This window comes from Cheilinus undulatus, linkage group 11 (genome assembly GCF_018320785.1).
Source record: "Cheilinus undulatus linkage group 11, ASM1832078v1, whole genome shotgun sequence".
Classification (NCBI taxonomy): Eukaryota; Metazoa; Chordata; class Actinopteri; order Labriformes; family Labridae; genus Cheilinus; species Cheilinus undulatus.
This window is the reverse complement of record NC_054875.1, coordinates 45,575,782-45,602,263: the sequence shown is the minus strand read 5'-3', so window position 1 is coordinate 45,602,263 and position 26,482 is coordinate 45,575,782. Positions and strand designations below refer to the sequence as shown.

General features: G+C 37.5%; 3 protein-coding genes across 7 annotated transcripts in view; all 3 read left to right on the top strand.

The window, feature by feature from the left end:
- LOC121517791 (acetyl-coenzyme A synthetase, cytoplasmic-like) overlaps positions 1 to 10,538 on the top strand; it is a 52,231-nt gene extending 41,693 nt beyond the window's left edge. For all 3 annotated transcript variants that reach the window (XM_041799826.1, XM_041799824.1, XM_041799823.1), the window contains 9 exons: positions 307 to 440; positions 910 to 1,042; positions 1,282 to 1,338; positions 2,491 to 2,571; positions 3,368 to 3,476; positions 3,717 to 3,785; positions 4,592 to 4,768; positions 5,262 to 5,336; positions 6,120 to 10,538. In XM_041799826.1, coding sequence (XP_041655760.1) covers positions 307 to 440; positions 910 to 1,042; positions 1,282 to 1,338; positions 2,491 to 2,571; positions 3,368 to 3,476; positions 3,717 to 3,785; positions 4,592 to 4,768; positions 5,262 to 5,336; positions 6,120 to 6,247 — 963 coding nt within the window. In that variant the 3' untranslated portion in view covers positions 6,248 to 10,538. The remainder of the gene's footprint in view (positions 1 to 306; positions 441 to 909; positions 1,043 to 1,281; positions 1,339 to 2,490; positions 2,572 to 3,367; positions 3,477 to 3,716; positions 3,786 to 4,591; positions 4,769 to 5,261; positions 5,337 to 6,119) is intronic.
- The window catches only part of LOC121517796 (tubulin alpha chain-like), a 1,079,624-nt gene that overhangs the window by 872,063 nt on the left and 181,079 nt on the right, over positions 1 to 26,482 (top strand). The window lies entirely within an intron of this gene.
- On the top strand, positions 11,593 to 25,855 carry LOC121517807 (galactose-specific lectin nattectin-like). Of its 3 annotated transcripts, none has more exons than XM_041799854.1 (8): positions 11,593 to 11,777; positions 11,987 to 12,119; positions 19,585 to 19,644; positions 21,459 to 21,480; positions 22,456 to 22,547; positions 24,142 to 24,276; positions 25,374 to 25,485; positions 25,628 to 25,855. In XM_041799854.1, exons 2-8 carry the CDS (start codon positions 12,060 to 12,062, stop codon positions 25,708 to 25,710), a joined length of 564 nt encoding a protein of 187 aa, XP_041655788.1. In that variant the 5' UTR covers positions 11,593 to 11,777; positions 11,987 to 12,059; the 3' UTR covers positions 25,711 to 25,855. The 3 variants fall into 3 exon arrangements, with proteins under 3 accessions (XP_041655788.1, XP_041655789.1, XP_041655787.1); XM_041799855.1 differs by having other exon boundaries at positions 11,593 to 11,811; XM_041799853.1 differs by having other exon boundaries at positions 11,593 to 11,902.

The window sequence follows — 26,482 nt, the reverse complement described above, 5'->3', positions numbered from 1 at the left end:
TCCTTAAAACTGCACTAGAATTCAGTTTAAAAAAATGTTAAGAATGAGACTCCACAGGACAGCAAATAGTGCAGCCAGATGAAATCACTACCAAGAATGCATTGTACAAAAATTGTTGCCAACAAGGGACTTTTAAAATTTTCTGCAAAATGCATAAATCTAGATCTTTTTTTAACAACATCCGTATGAAAGACTTTAATGTTAGTCCAACAAGTCCCTTGTTTATTAAACAACAGGTTTCCCTTCTAATCTCTTTCTTCTCCTCTTATTACCGTTTATACTTCCCATCTTTTTTCTCTGTTCCAGTTTGAGGGCCTGCCCACTTACCCTGATGTGAGCCGTATGTGGGAGATTGTGGACAAATACCAAGTGACAAAGTTCTACACAGCTCCGACTGCCATCAGGCTGCTGATGAAATACGGCATCGAACCGGTGCAGAAGTGAGTCCATCCTGAACGGGACACACTGAGATCGGTTTAGTTTTATGGACAGTAAACGTAGCAACCATGTAGTGAAGGACTTTCGGTACGCTTTATTCACATGAAAAATAAATTAGGATTACAGTCAAAGTAAATTAAAGATATGCATTCACATGAAAAAAGGACATTTTGCTGTTTCTCTGAGGCCGGTACCCAAAAATCCCAGCTGACACTAAAGCTATCACATGCATTGTGGTTGCTGCAACTCATCAGACTCACCTCCAAAGACCTTTTTCACAAGAATCTCCCAAATGTTTCAGATCCAAACAGAAAAGCAGAAATAAGACAGGATTAAACTCAACAATCTGACCATGTTTACTTCCTTGAATATCCTGCATTAGAATGTCTGTTGTGATTTTTAGTTGATTAACTCAAAAAGAAATAAATCAGAAAAAAACAGTAAAACATGCATTGCTCGTTCTCTCTGCAGGTATAAAAGAGAGTCTCTCAAAATTTTGGGGACAGTGGGAGAGCCGATCAACCCTGAGGCCTGGCAGTGGTACTATAATGTGATCGGGGAGAAGAGGTGTCCGATAGTCGACACTTTCTGGCAGACAGAAACTGTGAGTTATCAGCATTACATTCCCATGAACACTGGAAGGGTTTCTCCTTCATATCTATAGCACATACAGATTTTAATTGTTCTTCTAATAGACAAGAAACAAACTCTACAACAAAGAAAAACACATTAATCCTCTGTATATACTGTCATCAGATTACAGACTGTGCTGCCCCCTGCTGGACAGACAGTTCACTCACACCTGGTGGTATAGAATCACTTGAATGTTTTCTGTCCTTTCAGGGTGGACATGTGCTGACTCCTCTACCTGCAGCCACACCCTTGAAACCAGGATCTGCTGTGAGTACATTAAACACACTTGGTGTTTATTATGCATTCTCTTTTCCACCTATAGCACTCTTGATACTATAAAGCAGTAGTTCCCAATTTGGGGTCTGGGCACCCCTTGGGGGGGGCAAATATTTTAAGGGTGGGCGCGGGAGCCAGTCTGCTCTAATCTTGTTGAAACTTGATTGTCTTTTTTTTTTTTTTTTTTTTTTAATGGAAACAAATTATGATTAGAAACATAATGTACGGGGGCATATTAGGACTTCTCTCAAAGATAAAAAAAAATCAAGAGAATCTGTGAAAATTTTGAGGGGGGAAAAATATATTTTCTTAGATTATAAAGTCAGATATTAACAACAAAACAAACTCAGAATTTACTGAGAATTAACTCGAAGTTAAAAGAGTTGAAAATCTACAAGAAAAAAAATTCCAAGTTTATTGTCTTAAACTTTGACATTAGAAACTCAGAAATTTCAACTTTCAAATAGTCCAACATTTAACATTGTAAGGCAAAAATTTACAAGACCCAAATTAAAAAAAAGACTGGATTTTCAGCTTTTCAACTCTATAATGTTGGAAATACACCGTTTTGGTTCATGCTAATTTAAAACTGTTTAAGTAAAACATTTAAAGTTTTTCTCTTTTTCCTCTTTAGTATTATTATTTTTTAGAATGGTCCTAATAAGCTGTAGTAAGTAGATTTTTTTTAAGAACAGTGCCTGTAGGCCTATTATGTTGGTATTTTGTCAGTGAAAATAATTAAAACTGATGTGCACTTTTTCCAAGTGAGTCCAGGTGGCTAAGCTTTTCTTAGATATGAGTAAGGAGGCCCTAAGGATAAAGGGTTGGGAACCAATGCTGTAAAGCATAGAAAAAAAAAATGCATTTAGAAATTTAAATTTACAGGTAGTTTCATGGTTCCTTTGCCTGTATTTAAAACTAAAAAAGACATTATAAGACTCTAGACTCAAAAAGAGTGCAGACATTTGTAAGTAATTAGAGCTTATACTGTTGAAAAATGATAAAGACCTGAAAATCATAATGCATTTGAAAAACAAAGAAAATGGATTTAAGGGTGGGGCAGTCAGATATGTGACGGTGTTTGAGGAAACGTGATTTTAATTTCATGGTTAAAATCTGCGATGTGTCCTTTCTGCCCTCCAGACGTTCCCGTTCTTTGGAGTCGTTCCGGCCATCTTGAACGAGTCGGGAGAGGAGCTGGAGGGGCCAAGCGAAGGATACCTGGTTAGTCTTCTTGTTATTTATCTCTCTCTCTTTATCTTGTTCTTCTTTTCATTACTTTCCTAGATTTTACCTTCCAAGTATGAATTTGCTTTATTAGATTCTGCCTTCATGTCATAATGAATGCAGGGTGTTTATTTTCTCAAAATCTTGACTTTTTTCCATAATAAAGTAACTAGCACCACCTCCTAAGAAAAACTGGGACCCAAATGTTTGAACATTTCCAGCCACTCAAATTTATTTAATTAAAATGTTACCGTTGGGACTCTAAATGTTTAAAAAACTTATTATTACAGATAGAAATGCATGCATGCTTATTAATTCACTCAGTTTCCTTGAGACAGCATTTAGTAATTTCTTGTGGAATTTTCTCTTATCTTGGGAAATCAGACTTTTTGCCAGGTTTTATTTCCTGGGACTCACATGTCCCCCTTTAGGGTCCTGACCCACCAGTTGAGGACCACTTCTCTACAGAAGGAATGGACACAAATTCCCTCAGAAAGACTCCAAAGTCTTGTGAAAAGCCTTCTATGAAGAGTGGAGGCTGTTACAGCTACAAAAGGGGGGAACTCCATATTAAAGTACATGGGTTTGAATATGTCATCAAAGTCCTTGTTGATATAATGGTCAGACAGCTGAATACTTTTGTCCATATAGTGTACGTCGTGTAGTGCTGTGGACTTCCTTACTCTTCTCCTCTTTCTTCCATTTTTCCTCTTTACATTTACTTCGAACATGAATAAAACTTTTAATTTCTGATTTCCTGTTTGTTGATCTTTTCCCTCTCTTTCTCTGTCAGGTGTTTAAGCAGCCGTGGCCCGGCATGATGAGGACGGTGTATGGGGACCATCAGCGGTTTGAAACTGTTTACTTCAAGAAGTTCCCAGGGTACTACGTCACAGGAGACGGTGAGAGACAGTGAAATAACAGTCCCGACTATCATGAACTTTACTTACTCTACTTATTTGTTGAACTTTGTGTTCCTCTACAGCCAAGGTTTGAAGGTCTTTTATAGTTAAAGGATATTATATGTCAGGGATAATTTTCTAATTTGTAACTTGAAGTAAGAAAAAAAACACATGGGCATTTGTAGTTTTTACTTTCCACTAAAACTTAATCATCTGTCTAAATAACTTTTTCATTTGCAGGTTGCCGTAGAGACAAAGATGGCTACTACTGGATTACAGGGAGGATAGATGACATGCTGAATGTCTCAGGTAAGAGGAAATGTCAAGCAGGTGTGGCATGAATGACCAAAAGGAAATGTACAGAGCCTTCACTTTTTTCATTATCTTGCAACCTGATTCTACAATAACTCCACAGTCAGTATCCCATAATGACAAAGTGAAAACAGACACATTTTTGCAAATTTATGAAATATTAAAACCAGAATATCCCATTGATTTAAATATTCAGACCCCATGTAACAAATGTGAAATTTATCTCAGAGTCCTCCCATTTTTCTGGATCTTTGTTGAGATGTTTTTACACTTTGACTGTGCTAAATTAAACTGATTGGACATGATTTGGAAAGACACACACCTTTCTATAGAAGGCCTAACAGCTGAGACTAGTCAGAATTGAGGAAAAGCTGAATGAAGCAAAGCACAGAGATATTCTCAACGAAAACCGGTTCTGCAGCACTCAGGACCTCAGACCGGGCCGAAGGTTCACCTTCCAACATGATAAGGACCCACACAGCCCTTAAGTCCTGACAAACCTTGTCAAACATCTCTGGAGATACCTGAAAATGGTTGTCCATCAACTGTCCACATCCAACCTGACTGAGCTTGAGAGGATTTGCAAAGCAGAATGGCAGAAAATTCCCCAGTTTGGTACGCTTGTGTTTGAACACTGATCAAATGAACTGGACTTTAGGGTCAGATGTCCTTGGACCCAGGCCTACATCCTTTATATAAAACCACCCTTAGTTTCAATTCCTGGTACAAAAGGGAGATTCACTGTCTAATCTGTCAGATTGCCTCCTTTTCTCCACTTCATCCCCTCTATCCTTCCCTTCCAGGTCACTTACTGAGTACGGCGGAGGTGGAGTCGGCTTTGGTGGAGCACGAGGCTGTCGCTGAAGCTGCTGTGGTGGGCAGACCTCATCCTGTTAAAGGAGAAAGTCTTTACTGCTTCGTAACACTGACTGAAGGAGCGACGTACAACCGCACACTCGAGGCTGAACTCAAAAAACAAGGTCAGGAGGCACGGCAGTTAGAAAGATTGTTTTGTGTTTTCTCCAGTGTAGGCTGTGAGTAGTGTTTATTCTGAGGAGGAAGGCTCTTGGATCAGCTTAGACCACAGATAGGCCTAAGTCCAAAGTCTGTACTTTTTGGGGTAGAGAAGGGGGAAAAGATTTAACAAAATTAATCTGATTCTTTTCAAAATGGTTGATAGTCAAACGGTGATTAGAACAGGCCTTTATAAAAGAATTTCTAAATAAATTTCTAAAGATTTACCTTGGGCATTTTATGCCTTTCTCATAGCATAGGACAGTAGTTAGAGTCAAAAACTAAATAGAAAGAGAGAATGGGGGGAACGATATGCAGGAAAGGAACCACAGGCCATTTTTAAGGCTACCTGTGCCTAGATAGCGCTTTTTTAAGGCCATTTATATATTAATTCACTGGTTTTTCAGTAACACTGAACAAAAGAAAGATGTTGATGTGACTTGTCTTCTTTATTTCCAGTACGGGAGAAGATCGGTGCTATCGCTACTCCAGACTGCATCCAGGAAGCTCCAGGACTCCCAAAGACCCGATCTGGTAGAGTGTATTAAATTACAGAGAGATAAAACGTTTGATAATTGGTAGAGATACTTTTAAACAAATTTAGTTTGCACTGGAGGAAGTTTTCTGATTAATGAAGTACAAGAGAGCACCATTGCTTCACTTTCTCTTTGAAAATTAAAACAACTCCTCCACATGCAAGCCTGTATGAGTACTGGTGTAATGTATGTGTAATGTGCAGAAATTAATAATCTAGTATTTCTAACTTTTTTTCCACCACAAATGGAACTATTTTCGTTCCATAAATATTCCCCAGAATTATGGGAACTCTTTGTGGATGCCCAAAAATGTCCTCGGTGAGGACCCCAAACCCAGTCTTATTCTATATGAGTCACTGTAATTAAACTTTGTACTGTTGTTAAACAGTCCAGTTCTCTCAGGGTTATCAAGTTGGCTACAAATATATGTGAACAGTTCACCCTAAATTTGACAGGTGTTCTCTGGAAGAAAGAGTAATTTTCCTTTTTAATAATCAAAACTGTTCAGAATCAGCTCAGCACTCCTGCTAAAACATGTTCTGATAATTGTGCAAAGATGAAATTAACTTTTCTCAGTTCAGGTCTTAAAAAGTCTGAAATGTTATTTTTAAAAGTCTAAGGCACCCTGATCTTATTAGTAGATATTAAAAAAGATCTGCTCTTCTTGTTTTGAGGTACACAATCTGTAGTGCCTTCATTGATCAACAGAAAGCGTCACATTTTCTTTAGCAACTTCTTAAACAAATATAAACTACATTGCATTATTTGTTTCCTTCTGTAGGAAAGATCATGCGGCGGTTGCTCCGTAAGATCGCCTGCGGCGAGCGAGACCTGGGTGACATCTCCACGCTGGCTGACTCCTCTGTGATTGAGCAGCTCTTCCAGAACAGATGCCGCACCCCTGTGTGACCACGCTCTGAAACCTTGCAGCGAGGCGCCAAATGCAGCCGCAGGCCTGCGGCAACAAACCCAACCAGGGATGAGGAAGAGGAGGAGGAGAAGGAGAATCAATGAACATGGTCTTGTCCATTAAACAACCTTTAGCTCCTGATGAGTAGAAGTGATGCAGCAGAGCCTTTTTAAAGACCTCACTCTTTATATGAAAGAGCAGAAAGTAAAGACACATATTTTACTGCAGTCATTTATTTCTTTGCATCAGCGTGTTTTAACAGAAACACGGTGTATGGTTAAAAAAAGTGCATTGCTCTGTTAGTTAAAATGTTTTAGTGAAGCTTGCAGATTTTCTGTGGTAATAAAATAAACACAAGGCTGTGTCTGTGAGAGAAAGAGAGGAGCCAGAGGTTGTTTCTGTGAAAGACTGTCCTGCAGTCTAACGGCGCTGCAAGAGGTAGACCGAGGCGACACTTCACTTCAGTTTTATTCCAGTGTTTCCGCCCAACATCTACAAACTCCAGTGTTTTTATCTAATATTTCTTTTACTTATTTGGGGGTTAAAATAACAAAAATAAGCTAAAAGTTTTGGAATTGGTCCTGCAGATCTTATATCCTGGCAAAAATGGAGCTGTTTGTCAAAGAGTATTTTTTTTTTACCTGAAAAATCCTCTAAAGGCTCTGATCAAAGCCACAACACTTACAAACAAAAAACTTATTACACTAGCCTTAAAAAAAAAATCAACTATTTAAGACACCAAACTTGCATTGGGTCTTGTGACTTTATAGAGTGTGTTAAAGGCCTCTACAGATTAAAGCAACAATATGTAGGAATTCTGTTTTATTCCCTTTGGCACCCACCGAGGGATCTGAGTGGTACTGCAGTGTAGTGAAACAGAGTGAGCCTTGCCCTTTTAGGCAGCATGCATAAGAAGACAAACAGGGTGGGGAAGCTGATAAAGACATTATGAGAAGCCAGAGAGTCATGTTGATTGATGAGGTACAGTAATATTACTGGATTTTGTAAAAATGACTGTGCAAGTGTCTACAGCATGTTGTTGGCAAGTGCTTACCATGATGTTTTTCATCCATGGTAAGATGACTGCATTAGAGAAGGCAATTTCTTGCATGCTAGTTGAGGCAGGTTTGTAAACTTAAATCTAACTTGAATATTGATGAGAAAGGGGAGCATAACCTGGGTTGGATAACTTCCTGTAGCTGCTAAAGCCTCAAAACATGAGAAAATTATGGCACATATACTCACACAGTGTATTGTGGACATCATAATCTGTTCTAATATCTGCAGGGTTGTACACTCTGCTGTCAGATTGTTGGTTTTTGTCTGGCTTCTCCCTCTCTTTTTGTCTTCCTAGCTTCATCTTCACCATCCTCTTCTGTTGCCCCAGCTGTTGCATCAAACAGTTCTGGAACAGGCTAACTGGCTTCTTTTTAGCTAAAGGCTGGTGTGTGAACCAGTGCCATAAATGTCATATGGACTTCTCATGAGAGAACCAGAACCAGGACTCACTGCTGAGGTTACATAGTGCTGAAAGCACGCGAGCTGGGCACTCTGTGGAAATGAGACAGATGCCTTTCTAGCTGTTGTGATTTTTAAGTACCTTTCTAAGATGGAAAACCTACTGAACATACTGTTGCTCAAAAAATGACTGTACACTATCAGAAGAAACACTTAAGATAATTTTAAGAGCCTGACATTGGAGAAAACGAGCAGCTTGAGTGCGTGCATGTGCCCTTTTCTTTATTTCTGCGGTTGCACTTTCAAAACTTTTAGCACATTTTTATCATTTAGATCCCAAAATAGGTTAAAAACACCTGAGAATCTCTTCAGTGGTGAAGAAGACATCTACTCTCAGTACCTCCACTGCACTATGAGAACACAGGAAGTCCTGCATCAGTTCTCCTGTAGATAATGGTTGAGTCTCTTCACTGGGATAAAGCTAATATGAAGTGTAATCAGTGACCGCCCTGTAGGAAACACAAGCCGTCTCCTCCCTCGCTCCATGCCATAGTACTGTTATGTACACTGATGATAATGTAAAATCTGAGAAACTCAACGTTTATTTTCTCATTTCTGTTGTAGTTTTTTTAAAAAAACATGTAGATTTGTCTTTTTAGTTTTTATTCCAGATGATTTTTGACATAGGAATCGTTGGGTATTTCTGTTTGTGTCTGCGTGCTTGAGTATTCTTTCTTCTTTCTTGTATTTTCGTGTCAGTTCAAGTGGAACAGAAAGTGTTTGTTCAGCCTCATGTAGCTCAGGACACCAAACATTCAGCCCCCAAATTTGCTGCAAGTCAACAAGGGAAAAAGTGTAATGAAATTCCTTACAAAAATACACACTTCTAATACAGTGTCATCGTTTTAGTGTAGTAGAATGTGTCTAGACAAGTATTATCAAATCCGACTTTACAGAATATCCTCAACTAAAATATGGTACCAAAGCCATTTACAAGTGTCTGTGGTTGTGTTTGACTATGATCAGAATTTATGAAGATAACAAGGGGAGTCTGGATAATGACGGTACTAAATGAAACTAAGAGATCAGAAGTAATCCTTCATGCTTAAAACGATTTGATAGAATTGCATTTTAAAATGGGGTTGTTGACTTGCAAAATCAGGTTATCAATCCTTACTTTTAACCAGATTAAACCTCCGGTTTGTGTTAAAACTTTTTAGAAGGATGGGATGAGTTTGATTTTAAACATCAGCATTATCCAGATCTCAGCAGAGAGCTGTTTTCAATTTTATCACAGGGACGGTGTGTGAGAGAACATTGACATTGATCAAGCAGTTTAATATTCTAGAAGGAAGTGAACATCAAAGACATTTTAAAAATGCATTTTGCACTGGAATGCTGTTAGCAGCCCCTAACATCCCCATTTTTCATCCCCTTCTCAGGGGATGAAAAACAGCATTGTAGTTCTCAATTAATTTGATACTGAATGGTCAGAGTCAGTAGCTTTTTGACACTTTTTGCTTTAAAATTTGTTAAAACCCACTGACCAATGTAAAGGATGACCAACAGCACTGATCTATGAAAAGAAAAATCGGTTATTATTCTTAGAAATTGTTTTTGGAAGTGGACATTTTTGTCTTTAATGTCCTTCACCTCCAAAATTGCAGCAATACCACAGGGTCAATAGCTTTCTGATTATGTGGATTTGGCGCCCCCTGTGGACAAGCTATATAGTGTGAAATCAAGTTATAACACTAATAATCTCTGTTTAGTTGTTCTCAAGTCCACTTTTTCTTCACAAAACAGGGATAAAAGTGACCTGTTTTATGTGATCCTAAGTCCAGAAGAAGTGGATAAAAATTTCTGGGTTATTTATTCAAATAAAACCTAAACGGCCAGACCCTGAGTATTAAAGTTAACTCCCGTTTCCATAAATTCACAAGGTCTACTACCAGACTTTAACCAACAATGTAATGAACAGCATTTAAAATCAAGACTCACGAATTTACAAGAAACAGTTGCTAGAAATAATTTTTAAGAAAAAAATGTGCTCGTTTGTTGGATTTTGAGAACCATGCTTGAAATGTGCCCTCTTCTACTTGTCAAAGCCGTAAAATTACTTAGAAATTGTAATCACTATATTTGAAGTAGTTGTAAATTCCTCCCATGGTTTTCCTCAGAGTAGAATAGTTAGGTAATACCAGGCCCTGATAAAAGAGGCTCTTGGTTGCATAATGGGAAGTGTAGTTGATAAACGAATGCAGCAGTGATGTGATTGTAATCTTTGTTTTGGACTAAAATGGGGCACTGTGGGATGAAGGAAGGTGATAAATCAGGATGTAACAGCTGTTTGAAGCCTTTACTACTGCATTTTTCTGTAAGGGATTTGACATCAGAAATAATCACCAGGCGTTTTCTGTCCTTTCGTTTTTTTTGTGTTTCAGTGAGTAAATGTTTCCAGTCAGAATTAACTGAAATATGAGCTAATTTGACTTGGCAGGTTATAACTGGTGACAGTGGGAGATGTACTGAAAGCAGGACCTCTTATGTCGGCTTTTCATTATTTTATTCTTTTTTTTAATTTCATTTGCTGTTAATGTTTGTGTCTCCATGTGCCAACCTATGTAACAGCTGGGTGTATAAAGCTAATAATTGTATGCAATGTTATAAATAAATAAGGTGCAGCTGTTTATTTTGATTCAGTTTTTGTTTGTATAATAAGTTGCTGAAGGAAAGAGATTTTTCTGCTTTCTGTTTTTTTTTTTCTTCCTTTATGTTTTCATTTTCCTGTTTGTGTCAACATGTATGCAAAGACAGTAAAAATACATGACTACTGCCTCTCATCTGTATATGGTTATTTTTCAAGGTTTGTGGCCATCAAAAATGGTACAAATCATCTCTAGACCAAATAGAACATTTGCCTTGATAAACTGGTTGTGTTTGATATGTTAAAATATGTTCACTAGAATACAACAGAAAGTTATACTAGCACCAAATTGTCAACAAAAAAAAAGAAAAAAAAGAATAAGAAATTTACAAATAAATAGGATTTGGATGTGTTTTTCCAAGTATTCTGTAAAATACTCTAGTGAGTGGGATTTTAAAAAGTGTGTTGGCAAACATAAAATTACTTTTAAAGATTAGTTTCACAGTTTTGACTTTCTCTTATAATTTAGATTTTTAAATCTCAGAAATTTGTATTATCTCATGTTTATAACTTTATCTCATAATTAAGACTTTTTATCTTATATTTTGATGTTTTATCTCAGATTCTTCATTTTTTCTTGTAATTATGACTTAATTTGACTGCCTAAAGCCCAAAGTAGAAATTTAATGTCAGGACTTAGACTTTCCATCTCATAATTTTGACTTTTATCTAAGAAATGTGTGCATAATTATGACTTACTCTCTCATGGTTGACTTTTTGCTTTTCTTCTCATATTTGATGTTATAATCATAATTTTGACGATTTATCTTATAATTACGACTACTTAATCCGACGTACTGTCTCATGTAGGAATTTTTATCTCATAATTGTGTCTCATGATTTATAGTTTAGTTCTATCTCAGAATGTAACCTTTTGTATCTCATAATTACAATTTATAACTATTAGTTACGAATTTATATCTAATATTTTGATGTTTTATCTAAATTTTGACCTTTTAACGTGCAATTATGTCTACTTAATTCGACTTACTGTAGCTCATGTAGGAATTTTCATCTCATTGTCTCTCATGATTTATATTTCTCAGAATACTTTTCATCTCAGAATTATTATTTAATAACTTGTAATTTTGACTTTTTAATCTCATATTTATTGCTTATTAGGTACCTGACGATCACTGACGCTGAAAGGCATCCATTTGCATGGTCACTCGTTAAACCGTAACACCCCCAACGGAAGCCATGACATCAGTTTCACGACCGTTAGGACAGCTCTAAATGATAAATTGTTTTGAGTCGTGATTTTTGAGGGGAATTCGAGTATTACATCCAAACTTCTGCCCTTTTATCGTGGTGTTAAGTGGACATCAGTACATTTTGAAGGAAACTGGCACCTCCGACCTATGGTAGCTACCTGCCTTTTCATGTCAGCGGAGCGGGGTAAAACTCAACTAGCTAAAGCTAACTTAAGGTTATCGCTTGTTAGCTTGTAGTATCATTGACTGTAAACATCAGAAGCTGTGAGAAAATGGTAAATTTGGGATTTTAAATATGTTATGAACCCCACCGACCTATAATACTGTAATTTGAGCCAACTATTTTCACTTGCTACCAGATGAAGCTACAGACGAAGATAACGGGGTTAAAATTGAACTGCGTCACAATGGCGCTGGGACAACTAGACAGCCATGGCTGCCGACGGCTACCGCAGTACGGTTGTCCTGCAGACCCTGAGGAGAGAGTGTCCGGTAAGTCGATTTCTTTTATGGATTTGAAGTAAAAAATTAAGAGAAACACAAACAATGAAGCCAGCAAAGAGCATTTTAATCAATTGTGATTGAATAAAGCATAGTGCAAGTTAGTACATAAAAGAAATTAGAAACCGCACAAATAGACTTAACCAGTGGTACTCAACCTTTTTTTTTCCTTTTTTTTTTAACCAAAGAGCCACAATGTCTAAAAAATACTTGAGCTAGAGCCACAATATAACCCAGTTAATCTGTAGTTGAAATTATACTAATTAGTGGTAATTATGAGGTTAATGGGATACAAATGTCTGTAGAGTATCCTAAGAAACAATCTGTCACTGATAATTATATTTGTTTAATTTCTCACTGACATCAGGCTAAAAGCTTGTATCTCAGTTTTCATGATTTCCATTTGTTTTTATAAATCGGTGCCATTGGTCACCCTTTACACCTGCCAGTGGTGTGAACTCATTTTAAAGCAATAGCCTAACATATGTCAAAAGATCAATTTTTGTCATTCCCTGAAAAGTGGTCATTTTGGTGAAACCAGTCTTTGGCCCAGCACCAGCATTATGTGAGTGCCGCCTGGCCTAAAGATTTCCTCTGGTTAAAATTTATTTAAGGGGAAGTAAAAGTACTGGACTATAAATCTGCACTGGTAAAAGTACAGTTACTCTGGTTAAAATTTACTTAAGTAGAAGTAAAAGTGCTGGTCTATAAACCTACTAAAGTAAATTAAAAGTAAATTTGGAGTCAGCACTGCGTTCTCCATGATCAGTAACACTGTTGTTTTCGATGAGCACAGATCATTTCCGCCATCCACTGTTGTATTATCTCATGTTATTAGCGATTTCACCACTCGATGTCAATGTTGTTATTTTACGCTGGTGCTAGGTTTAGACTGTAGGCTTCACAGTACTCACATATGCATAATGCCTTGTCATATTTTTCATCCACACTGGATGCTGTTTGAGGATTAACGGCAGTTAGCAAACATTATTTTTAGCCGTTAGCATGTAGTAAACACGGGGTTAAAAAAAATGCTTTTCAGTGATTAGTTAAAGTAAGAGAATACTTCATATCTGCGGCACTATTTTGGTTAGTTTGAACGCAAATCTCTACTAGTTAAGATCAACCTTACATCGCTGTGGTGCAACTGAACACGGACACAACTTAAGTTGAAACTTAACTAGTTTCAACGTAGGGTTAAGTCTGGACTTTACACAATAACTTAAGGCAGAACTTACACATACCTGGTGCAAAAGGCTGCTGATTTCTAAGTGTGTCACCAGAGGATCCATGCTGGTAAAAAGCCTTACTCCTGTGAGTTCTGTGGGAAGAAACTCATTTGGTTTGATAAATGGAAGGAACACCAGAGAATCCACACTGTTCAAAGGCCTTACTCCTGTGAATCCTGTGGGAAGAGATTTATTCTGTTAGTTCATTTGAAGACACACCAGAGAATCCACACTGGAGAGAAACCTTTCTGTTGTGAGCATTGTGGGAAGTTGTTCCATCAATCCAACCAGCTGACTGATCACTGTCGGATTCACGCTGGAGAGAAACCTTACCGTTGTGAGCACTGCGGAAAGTTATTCCATCGGACAGCTCATTTGAAGAGACACCAGCGCACACATTACAGAGCAGCAACAACTGTCATGTTCTATGTTCTGATTCTTGTGTTTTTCCAATGTTCATTCTGTGTATTTCATGTTTCAAGTGTTTAGTTCAGTTTATTAGGTGTTAATGTAGTCCTTGTGTTTCTATGTATTTTGTGCCTTATATCATGTTATATGTTCTGTTTCTTGTGTCCCTATGTTTATTCTGTATAATTTCATGTTCTAGTGTTCAGTAATTCCCTGTTTTATGTTGAGTTTTACTCCTTGTGTTTCTTGTTTAGTTTTTATTCCCTGTGTTTCATGTTTAGTTATTTCCTGTCTCATGTTTAGTTTTACTCCTTGTGTTTCATGTTTAGTTTTCTCCCTGTGTTTATATTTGCTCCCTCCTAGAGTCTCATGTTTGATTTTCCTCCTTGTCCAGTGTTCTTGTGCTTGTGAAGTTTCCTGTTTTATTTTGTAGTTGCCTTCCCTTGTGTGTGTCATCCAGTTTTGCTTCCTGCCCTAGTTTCCCTCCTCTGTGATTACCCTCACTAGTTTCACCTGAGTCTCGTTATCCACACCTGTCTCCCTGTGTATTTAAGTTCTGTGTTCCTCCCCGTCCTTTGTCGGTTTGTCAAATGCCTTTCCAGATGTCTTCCCCCTTGTTACTCCTTGTGCTTTCCTTGTGCCTCCTTTGGATTTTGTTTTGTTTCATGGACTTTGATTTTTGATTCCAGTGATTTAGTTTCATTAAGTTCTTTTGTTTAGTTTAATTAAATCCTTTTTAGTTCATCTGCATTTTGGGTCCTTCTCCTTTTGTTTTTGGATTTTGCCTTCAGTGACAACAACAGTGCTCTGACCCACATTAATATTATACATCACCTTTTTGAACAGTTTATCTGTCAATAGACTCCATATGAGTTTTATAAGTTAGAATAAAATGTATCATTGCATCAAAGTCAAGTGCTGTTTTCATTTTTCTCCAGTACTTTTATACTTTTACTTGAGTAAAAAGCTTGAGTTGATACTTTCACTTCTACAGAAGTCTTTTTTTTAAACCCTAGTATCTATACTTCTACCTGAGTAATGAATGTGAATACTTTTGACAACTCTGCGTGGTAGTAATTAGGGGCGCGGGGCAACAACACGAGACACTGTTGTTGCTGTGAATGCTGAAGGCATTCACACGTATTGTTATTCCGCTCCGCCATTTTGTTTATATTTATTGGGGGCTCGGGGCAACGACACGAGCCACTATTGTTCTTCTGTGCATTTCTTTTTTCTTTTTTTTTCTTCATCTTCCAAAAAAAAATTTGCCCCGCTACTCCTCCTAGGGCTTTGAGAAAACCCCTGCAAATTATACATCAAAACGCATGGTTTGATTGGTGTGCTGACTTTTCTAAGAGATTGTCACATTTTTTACAGTTATTTGCAAAAAACTGCGAAAAAAAACCCCCATAAGAAATTAATGGGGAGAAGGACGAAGAAACCACAAAAATAGGGTTTTTCACCTCCCCTACTGCTTCGCCATACTTTCACCTACACAGAGCGTTCAAACTTTAAAACCCAGGTGTTTTTGTCCTGTCTTCAGGAATGTCTTTGGTATGATGATGGGTTTCACGGTTTTCGATAGGCAAGTCTTCAAAACTCCTGTGCGTTGACTGAAAATGATTAAAAATCACCCTGCTAGAGTGGATGATGTCATCACCTCAGAGTGTAGGAGAGCCAACACATCAATTGAAAATTTTGCGAACAACTCACCCTCACGGCCAAACCACACAGAGGAGGCAAATGATTTTTTTTCACAGAATGTGGCCACTGTTCCTTGGACTCACATGAACCCATTTTTTGAAGCCCAACCTTTTTTAAACTGAAATGGGAGCCAGCTGTTTAGGCGGTGGTCCCTGATTTTGTCCCATAAGAGCCAGTGTAAACTGTTATTTTTTCTCCTGTTGAACTGACTGTTTTTACCCTGTCATAACTCAGTCATTTCTCACAGTATCTTAAAAAACATTACATCTTCATGTTCCCCAGAACTGTCTGAAGCTCACGATCATTTTACTTTTCACCTAGCATTTACCGTTTTCCAGTAATAAACATTTGTTCAGGAGCCTCTCAGATATGGAGTATTGAGAGTGCCAAATTACAAAAATAAATCTATAAAAGAATAAGCAAATAAAAGTGGAAATATAAAGACGAATAAATAAAATAAAAAATAAATAATGTTGCTATATAAAGCAATATTAATAAAAAATGAATCCATAGAAGATAAGGTTAATAAAAGTAGAAATATAAAGACAAATAATTAAAAATTTGCTTTTATGAGGCACATTAACATTGTGATCAGTAAATTGCCATTGCTTTTTAGATGCACTTTATTGTTGCTTTTACTGCGCACACTAAACGCCACATGGTTGTTGCTTTTACTGCTTACGTTAAATGCGCATTATAATGTCACTTTAAAAGCAAAGGAAATGTGCGCAGTAGGAATGTTTGCGCAGAAGTAGTCTCGTTCGAGGAGAAACATGGCGACAGCACGTTTGATGAGAGTACTTTTAAGACTGATCACAATGTTAAATTAATCCAAGGGCCCCATTTACTGGGTTGCTTTGAGGCAAAAGGAGCAGCAAGTGCTTTGAAACTGCCTGTTTTCATCCTACAGTATTTCAGGAATTTTTCCTCCTCAAAACTGCACAAATCGGCTGTATATTTCAGGAGTGCAAAGTCACAAGTCATAGCCGACCAGGCTGACAATTGTCTAATCCCCCTCATAAAACGGTCTACTGGTGTACCTTTAATCTCCTTCTTTGTGGTTCCTTTTTTAACTATTAACAATTAAAGAACAAGGACCTGAGGGGTCGAGACACTCTTCATCCTGCATCGTTTGGATTTTGCTTGTCCAGTTTCTGTTGAAAAAAAGAATAATTTTGTGTTTAACCAGGAGATAAAGGAGGAAAGTAAATGTATGCCAACAGCTTTGACTGCCAGGGATGAAACCTGGTAAATGTTGTATGATACCTTGTATTTATTGTAGATTTATTGGGAAGCTATGCACACCCTCTTTCATGAGTGAATGCATGTATGCAGTCATGATTCTCCACAGTGGATGCTATCATAACAGGCCAGGAGATTTAGTCAAAACAAGTAGCAAGTTGTCTTTACAAATCCTGTCTGGGTGCAAGTGTGGATGTCCAAGAAAAACAATCAAAAATCTCTTTTCCAGGGCAGGGAGGAGATCATCTATGACAGTTTGCATTGCATCTGTACATCTTACACCCTCACTTAGGTGTTGCACGCTAACTTATCTGTGTTTCTTCTCTGTATTTGTCAAGGATAGACGCTAGAATCAGCCTCCTGGGTCGGTTCTATGTGGAGCAGAAGGAGAGGCAGCTCTGTGCTGCTGGGTGGAGCTGAACAATCATTAACTTGAAACCAGATTCAGCTCAGTGCAGATGGTGCAAAGTGGACTCAGGTTTTGCCTGATTGTTGATTCCAAAACTAACTTCAGCCTGACATTTGACTCCCTGTCTCCCTGTCTTCTTGTGTAATAAGCTTCTCCATAGAAAAATGTTTATCAAACCGAATACACTTGTTAAGAAATAAGTAGGAGGCCGAGGTTTAACTTTTCTAACCACCTCTCTGGCATTATCGGCAGAGTTTACTGGATTACAGCCTCAATATCTGCTTTAAAGTAGCTACAGCAACTCTTAAGGGACATATAAGAAGGCAATAGCCTGGCTGGCACTGATAAGCACATGTAACTAGGGATGTAACTGCGTCTAAATCTCAAGGTACAATAATATGGCATGGGAACCTATGCCACATGGTGTTGCATTGGTGCAGCGGGCATGTTTGGGGCTACAGTAGTAAACAATGAGATAAAAAGTGTTTATAAGAGGCTGATGCAGCTCTCAGATCAGCAACTCTTTAGGCAGAAGGAGAGGCAGCTTTTTCCCACCCGTGGAATAAGATTCTGGAATACCTGAGGTCTGCTTCACCCGTGAGCTCATAAGTTATAACATTTCTGTTTATTCTGCCTCTAGAAAAAAGTTTGTAAAGTTGGTTTAACTCTGTTATCTTGCCTCTTTTCTCGCTTTGCTGTAATGATTTTTCAAATTTGTTTTTAACATGAATAACTTTTCACCTTTTTATATTTTTTCCTTTCTAATGAAATTTCTATTCACACATAATATCCATCAAAATGTAACATGAATGCTATAAATGGGACAACATCAGTAGAAGCCTTTTTAACATTTAACAATGAGCTCTCCTCTGCTGCACAAGTGGAAAGAAGACAGAAACTGTCCATTTCTTTATCGCAGCGGTGACACAAAGCGGTGCTACATCCTGTCACACAACAATGCCTTTTCCTTATATTGAAGTCAAAAAGTGAGAAAAAGAAAAATGTCAATAGACAGAGAAAACTTGCCACTGCCAACACTCTGCTGTTTGTCTGGACGAACCATGGTAGCTGCAAACATGGCGGCATGACCCTATAACTCAGTAACAAGTCCATGGTATGGTATTTATTGAGGTGTAAAAAAAAAAAACAAAAAAAAAAAACAACAATAACAAATGAAAACTTGGGGAGAAAATAATGCATGTGCAAAAAGTGCCATAGGTTTACATTGGGCTTAAAATACCTACTCAAACTTTGGCTCCGGCTTGTTTACTCACCTTCTAAAATATACACCAATACACCATATGATCTGTTTAGCCCTTGCACTGTTGTGGGGAATTTGGCTGGATTCTGCTCTTCGCATCTTTGCGAATCTCTTGGGGTTGAATTAACACACTTTGAATCCTGTCTCATGAAGTTGTTATTTTTGGCACTTTTTTGTTCTCTGTGCAGTAAGTTTTCATTTGACTCTGATCCAGTAGCAGAGATGACAAGAATTTAAAGACAAATACAGAAATAACATATACTCTTTTGATGGCTTTGTTTACTTTTAAAGGTCAAATAGAGGCATCAACATTAGATCAGTCCTTTTTCATTAATGATAAAAACTCATCGATGTATGTTTTGGCAGTTAAAGGCAACACCATGGCTGTCCAGTGAAGGTAAATACAGTATCAGAGGCATGCCTGGTGAAAAGCTGAATCAGCAGAGTTATTAACTTTTGTGTTAAAAAGGCCTGTAAGACATAGGTGTTTTCCTCACAGAAATCCAGTCATTAGAACCTGTTTTTTGGACCCACCGATGGATGTCTGCTGCAGTGGTTCTGGCTATAGAACAACATTTTTGATAACCAATTATTATCATGCCTTCCCTAAGAAACCAGTGCAATAATCCAGTTTCTCTTCAAAGCGAGGATTAACTGTACCATAAATTACCCCGCCCATTTTTGCCCTGTCTTGTGCTAAAGCTGGTGAACAAAAGAAAAAGAGTTTGTGTTCTTGATGTTGTTTAAAGGATATTTACTGAAGGCTGTGGCAATATGTAAAATGATATTAAGTGTAAAAACTAAACTAAATCCTGCAGTCATTTGAAGTCACTTAGATTGATGAACAGAAGGATAGAGGGGAGGTATTTAAAAGCATCATGCACTTTTAATGTCCTTTCAATTGCTTCTGCAACGCCGAGCTTCATGACAAGGTAAGTCTTACTTTTTGCTTTTAACACAGGAAACATTTCTAACCCTTCTGTGATATTCAGTGTGAGTTTTATAGACAGTGAGAAAGCACAGGTACTGTTACTAAGAATGATAAAAGAAGCGTATTCCCTTTTACTTTACTCATGCAAAGTTCTTGTTCTTTACAGCTCAACATAAAACCTGTCCCACACAAAGTAGATTTGTGTCATTGTTCATGCAGAGCAGACAGACATCTGAACAGTGATTTAACTTCTCTTTTATTTCTTTGCATAGATGGCATCTGGTTTTCATTTCATTCTCTGTTTGGCCAGTGGACTGTGGATCTCAGCAAATGTGAGTCATTTTTAAAAAATCTTAAAAATTTTTTAAAAGCAGATTTGCTAACAAAGTAGCCCAAAGTGGAGGAGTAAACACGATTTTATTCACCAACTTAAAGGTTGATGCTTATTATCTGTATTAATGTATGTAGTGTCCGAAATGAAGGTGTCCGTTTTCATTGTTTCCAGTTTGGTCATTTTGATTTAGCAGACAAAACTGTAGAATCTGAAAGCGATAGTTGTCCTGTTATGTAAGTGGCAGTTTGTTTTTTGGATTCCTCCAAAGGGAAAAAAAGGTTTAAATTCTTCAACGTGCTGTTTCAGTTTGCTCTTTTAGTATCATCTCTTTCTGTGCATCTACTAGCTGTAATACAGTAGTCAAGCTTTCAGCCTGCAGAGATTGTTGTGGACAGACTCACAGCTCACTGCCGTATTCCTCCTGTAACTTATCACCCTTAACTGATTTTTTACAGATAAACCAGCTCCACACAATGTTTATTTTCTTAACCGTATGCACCCCGTTTTCTTTGAATCCACCATTATCCAACAAGGGAGAAAAGCAGCTAAAAAGCGGCAGCAGCCCCTGCTGGTCTGGTCTGTGATGTTATGTATCCCATCTCCGTTCCTTTGATGCCATGGCTTGGTTTTTGCTCTGACATTGCCAGCTATGAGGCCTTCTATAGAGAGGTGTCTTTCCAAATCATATCAAATCAATTTTATAGAAATAGAAATTGGAGGCATCTGAGCTAAATTTCAAGTTTTTTTTCCAAAGGTTCAAAATACTTATGCCACTGTGATATTTCAGCTTTTTATTCTTTATAAATTTTCAGAATTCTGTTGTCATGATGGGGCACTGAATGTAGATTAATGACATTTTTTTAATTGTAGCATCAGGCTGCAACATGTAAAAAATTAAAAAGAAAAAAAAAGAAGTGGGCCTTAAAACTTTCTGAATGTGCTGTATGAGTTGTTTGGGTTTAAAAGCTGCAACCAACTTTTGAGAGAAAAAATAGGTATTCAAAGAATTGCATATATACCAACTTTTGCTGTACAAAAACGAGTATTTTTATCTCAATAGTTAAAAGATGCTTCACAGGCAGACAGTTAAAATTCATGGGATACAAACAAGCAGAGATGTGAACATTTAGATGTTCAAAACCCTGATTAGATCAATTCTTAACACTGAGTAAGAAAATAAATGAAATAGACCCGAAAGTTTAACAGCAGTTATTTACAAGGCAGACACTGTGTTGGCTAATCTGAGATCCTACAGCAGGGGATTTCAAAACTTTCGGGTCAGAACAGTAAGCGCCAGTCACGGATAGACACCAGTCTAGCTTCAGGAACAAAAAAACACAGTCATTACTAGAGGACCACTTAGGTAAGAAGGGCGTAAACAGTTATAGAAGTAAAAAAATGATGCCTGACCACTTAAGGCTTTAAAAACTAGCAGGTCCCTAAAAGTATCACTGGTAATAGTTTGGGGTGGAATGCTGCAGTGCAAGCAGGTTTCAAGATGTGGCCTTCTTACTTTTGGAGTCCTGATGTAGCAGATGGAACAAATGCTAAAATTATATGCAAGGCATAGTGAGGATATACTAGTAGGCAAAGAGATTTCTGCATAACGGTACATTCAAGTGTAATTGTTTAATAGCAGTGCAAAATTTAACAGTTGACCACACATTTTGACATGTAGTGTCTAACAAAGTTGTCACAAATAGAAAAAAGATAACTGCCCTTTCATTTAAACAAAGTCTAAAAATAGTCACTTCTGCTACTGTTGTCCCACATCATATCTATACCTAGTTTAATACTGTTTTTGTGCCACAGGGGGAATACGCAGATCCAGCAGGTGGGTGTTATTATTTTTCCGTTCCTTGAAAGACTCATGAAACAGTAGCTGTTTAAGTTTTTTTTTGTTTTCACTCTGACTGTTCCATTTTAAGTTTGGTGTTGTTTATTTGATCCTTTCTCATGTTGGATAAAAAACACTTGAGGTACTGATGAGTTAAACCAGTGGTTTTCAAACTTGTTCCACCCAAGGCACAGCTAGGGTCAAGCCAGTAATCTAAAGGCACACCAGATCTACTCTGGCTTTTAAAAAATGTCTTTTGCCATGGAAATTAAAGGCATTTTAATTACAAATAAAACCTACAGTGTGCACTGGGTTACTTTTTGAAAGACAGTTGCAGTTTTTCTATTTTTTTACCTCAAATTTTTGGGATTAAATCTATTTTTCACTCATGCAACCACCCCTTCACCAGATGAACTGAACAAATCAAGCCCAAAGATTCCTAAGAGCAACAGAGACCCAGCAGCACTTCTTTTTTGTCTTCAAGCACACCATATCTATTTCCATGCAAAATAGCCTCTTTAATTCTTGTTGAAGTATCTTCAGTCACAATTATAGTAATGTTGCAATGTTATACAAATTCCCAAGGCACACCTAGACTTACCTCAAGGCACACCAGTGTACCATGCCACACCATTTGAGAACCACTGAGTTAAACAGTATCAGCCTTTACCCACGTTTGTTGCAGTGATGGCCGTTTAGGCCTTTTGATGAGGAAGGAGAGTTTCATTGGTATTCTATAAGCCCATGCCTGTCTGATTAAGTTATGATTGTAGCCAAAAGCTTTGGTAGAGTTAAGGAAGTTGGTTGTTTATTTTACATCACTGGTTCCCAACAGTTTTTCCTTGGAGACTCCCTTCACCTTTAAACATCAAAGACAAATTGAACCAACGCTTTACATGTTCATCAGATGATTCAATTATGAAATCTGTATTTGTTGTATAATCATTTATCTCTTTTTGAATTATTGTATAGATTGCATTAAACCCTGCCCTCCTGGTTGGACTCATTTTGACACCCGCTGTTTCAAACTGCAGCTTACTGGGAAGAAGTGGGCTGAAGCAGAGGTAAGAACAGATAAGAGCGTCATCTTTGTTTTTAAAGAAAATGTTCTTAAACATTTACCTACTGAGTCTAAAAATGGTGATTTGGACATATTTTGTTATTATGGCTGTAAAATAGTCAGGAAATGCTTTAAGTCTGAGAGCTTTGGTCCCTTTTCCCAGGACTACTTGAACTTGACTTTTCAACATCTGGTTAATGATTATTGCACATTATATGGAATTGTCAGCAGTTTAAAAGTAGAAAAACACAAAAACTGATTTGTTTTTCATGGCTTTTATGAGAAGAAATTTTGTTATTGCTCATGAAGTTTTAATTTGACATTTGAAATGTGAACCTATACATGTTTAGAACAATCACCAGTCATTTTTTTGAGTCTAGGACTCTGGGTGTGCAAAACACAGTGCAAAAGATAACTACATACATAGGCGAAAATGAATGCAAATAAAGGTGGAAAATACATTCTCAAGTAACACATTGCTATTGCACATGACAGACATGCACAAATGCCACTATCTAACGCTATTTTTGGAAAACAAAACACCACTCTGTCCTTTTACTCTCTTCCTTCACTCTCCTTTCTCACTCATCTTCTGCCAAAGCTGCCGTTTTCGCGGTGCTGTTCGGCAGTACCGTAATAAATATACCACACATCATGTATTGCCGGAAAGCACAGATTCTCAGCTCTCTGTCAGCATTGGAATTTTTTTGATTGAGCAAACTTTCGAGGAGTTACAGTGTTGAGAATCCGTGTAGCTGTCTTGCGATACTTCTGGTGTTTTGCTATGAATGCCTACGCCATATGGTTGCGAGTACCGTAATGAACCATATATGTGCACATGTCCACAATTCTCAGTTGGAATTTTTCTGATTGGACAAACTTTGACAGAGTTACGGTAGTAATACTCCAGACATATAAAACAAAGCCCAGTAGGTAAAGGGTTAGACATTGAATCCAGAAGAATCATGCTATCAGAGGAACATTTATTTTCTTTACATTAAATGCAAGGAACTATGAAAAGCCCCTTGCACCTTACATTATAAGCAGTGACGTTGTAACTTAAGTTTTGTCAGTGTTTGCTTATTCCAGAAAGATTCATCTTGTCTGGTTGAGTGCAACATCCAGACTAACAAGAATATTGTTCAAGATATGTTTTTAAATTATTTGACCAATAAGTTGAAGGCATGTCCAATGCAGGACTTGTTACAGGGCTGCCTCCTGTGTCTAACTGTCTCTAAACAGGCTGAACACTGAAAGTATCCTCTGCTAACTGCCATTTATCCTCAAATTGTGCTAAAATTATGATGAGATCTTGTACCACTAGATCTTGCGAGACTAAAACATTGCACCTCATCAAGGTAAAGAATTTTTAGTGAGATTTTCCAGAGCAGCCATTGCCATTAGGTGTTCCAGTTGGAGTGAAAAGTACCCTTCTATTGCTCCTGGGGATTTAAAATTGGTAATGTGGCAGCTAGTAAAGAAATGGAGCAGCAGTATCTCTAGGAGGAACTGTGGCTTTAAGTTAGTACATTCATAGCTGTAAATGTTGTGGTTCTATTAGGTTGTTAACTGTCTTTGCACTTTGTCTTCTTCATCAGCGTCATTGCACTTCACTTGATGGAAATCTGGCTTCAGTCCGATCTTCTGGCGAGTACAAATTTCTCAGAGACATGGTTCACACAGAAACTAAGGTGCATGAAGAAACTTGGCTTGGAGGCTATGATGCTGCGGAGGTGAGTGTTTGGAGTGCCTTTAAAAAGTATTCACCCCCTTTGATGGTTTACCTGTTTATTGATTTTATAAATGAATCATGGTCAATATAATTTGGCTTCCCCCTGACCCCCCAAAAACCCGGAAATTTCAGAGCAAAAACAGATAAAGTAATGTCAATTAAATAAAAACATGTAAGGTAAGATAAATAACTGCATGAATGTGACTGACCCAGTTCAACAGAGGTCCAGCCAGTTGGTGTTAGTAAGTCTCACAACTTGTGATATTGGGATCACCTGAAGGTGAAGGAGTTAGCACTGTTGCCTCACAGTAAGAAGGTTCGTAGTTTGCTGTCAGGGAAACACACCATCCCCATTGTGAAGCATGGTGGTGGCAGCATCATGTTGAGGGAATGCTTCCCCGCTGCCAGTCCTGAAAGGCCTGTAAAGGTAGAGGGTAAAATGAATGCGGCAAAATATAGGAAAATCCTGGAGGAGAATCTTATTCAGTCTGCAGGAGAACTACAGCTTGGGAGAAGATTTATTTTACAGGAAGATAACAGCATCCAGACAGAAATGGTTTAAAGACTACGAGGTGAATGGTCTAGAGTGGTCGAGTCAAAGCCCAGACCTCAATCCAATAGAGAATCTGTGGCTGGGTTTGAAAAGGGCTGAGCAGTTTTGCATAGAAGAATGGAGTAAAATTACAAAGTCAAGATTTGCATGCCTGATTGAGACCTATCCACACAGACTCAGTGCTGTGATTACAGCCAAAGAAGCATCTATTAAACACTTGAATGAGACTTGAAGGGGGTGAATATTTATGCAGTCACTTATTTTACATTACATATTTTTATTTGACATGACTTTGTAGAAATCTGTGCTCACTTTGACATGAAAGAGGTTTTTTTTTTTTTTTAAAGTTCTTAAAAATGCCAAATGATATTGACCATGATTGAATTATAAAAATCAAAGTGTCTAAGTGGGTGAATACTCTTCATAGGCACTGTATTTGCTGCAACATTTGTTTTTGTTTTGTTAATGGATTTTCTTTAAAACAGCTAATTGCTTTTGAGTATCCAAATGTCTTTTGATGTTTGAACCCCTAACACCTCTTTCAGGAGGATGTCTGGCTGTGGAGTGACGGTTCACCGTTTGATTTTGAGCTCTGGAAAGAAGGGGAGCCTAACGACTTCTGGGGCGGAGAAGATTGTATGGAAATGAACAATAATGGTACAAATTAATCCTGCAAATTCTTTCAACCTTTAACAGCTGATTTGAATTTGGTGTTTTTATTGAGAATGAGGCTGTCCTTGTTAAACCGTTAAAGCAAAGGCCCTGATATGATTTTGTTTGATACATTTTGTGTCTACAGGACAAAATTACATCAATGATGCAGACTGTGATGACAAGAAGATTTACATCTGTGCCAGGGATCCATTACATTCCGTTTTATGAGCCATCGTATCTCATCACTAGTGATGTCTCCTAACAGGATGTCAAGCCTCGATGACTTTTCTGCTGGAAGATATTTGAAGAAATCTGACATCATTTTTAAATCAGTTACAAAACACTGTAAAATATTGCCTTTGAAGCAAATTTAGATCTTTGTGTTTTTGTGGTTATTTGAACAATCTAGACTGCATGCACTTAAATACACACTTTAGGGACAAAAAAACCCTTTGTAAACCATGTATGAAGTTTAACAGTAGCACAGTACATCTTTAAAGACAGGATCCAAATACGTGGACAGACAGACATTGCCATCTTAGATGATACATGTAATGATACATGTCTGTTTAGGGCAGGGGTGTCAAACTCAATCACAGCAGGGGCCGAAATCTGAATTTAGGTCTAACCTGAGGGCCAAACAGGGTCAACATTTAACCATAAACCGTCAACCTTGTTTAACCGGTAATACATTTAAAGGGGAGAAAAAAATGATGACAAATGATTTAGAGATTTAAAAAATATATTAAAAATGATAAGTTTAAAGGCTCAAAATCTTAGATGAAAAGTCTAAATACTAGTTAAAAAGGTCAGAACACAAAATCAGAAGTGAAAATAATGTTTTCAAAAGGCAAATATATGAGATAGAAAATAAAAAATCGTGAGTTTAAAGGTCAAGATATTAAATAAAATACAAAATCATGAGTTTAAAAGGTCAAAATATGGGATATAAAATAAAATATTGAGTTTAAAAGGTCAAGATATAACTTAATATTTAAAA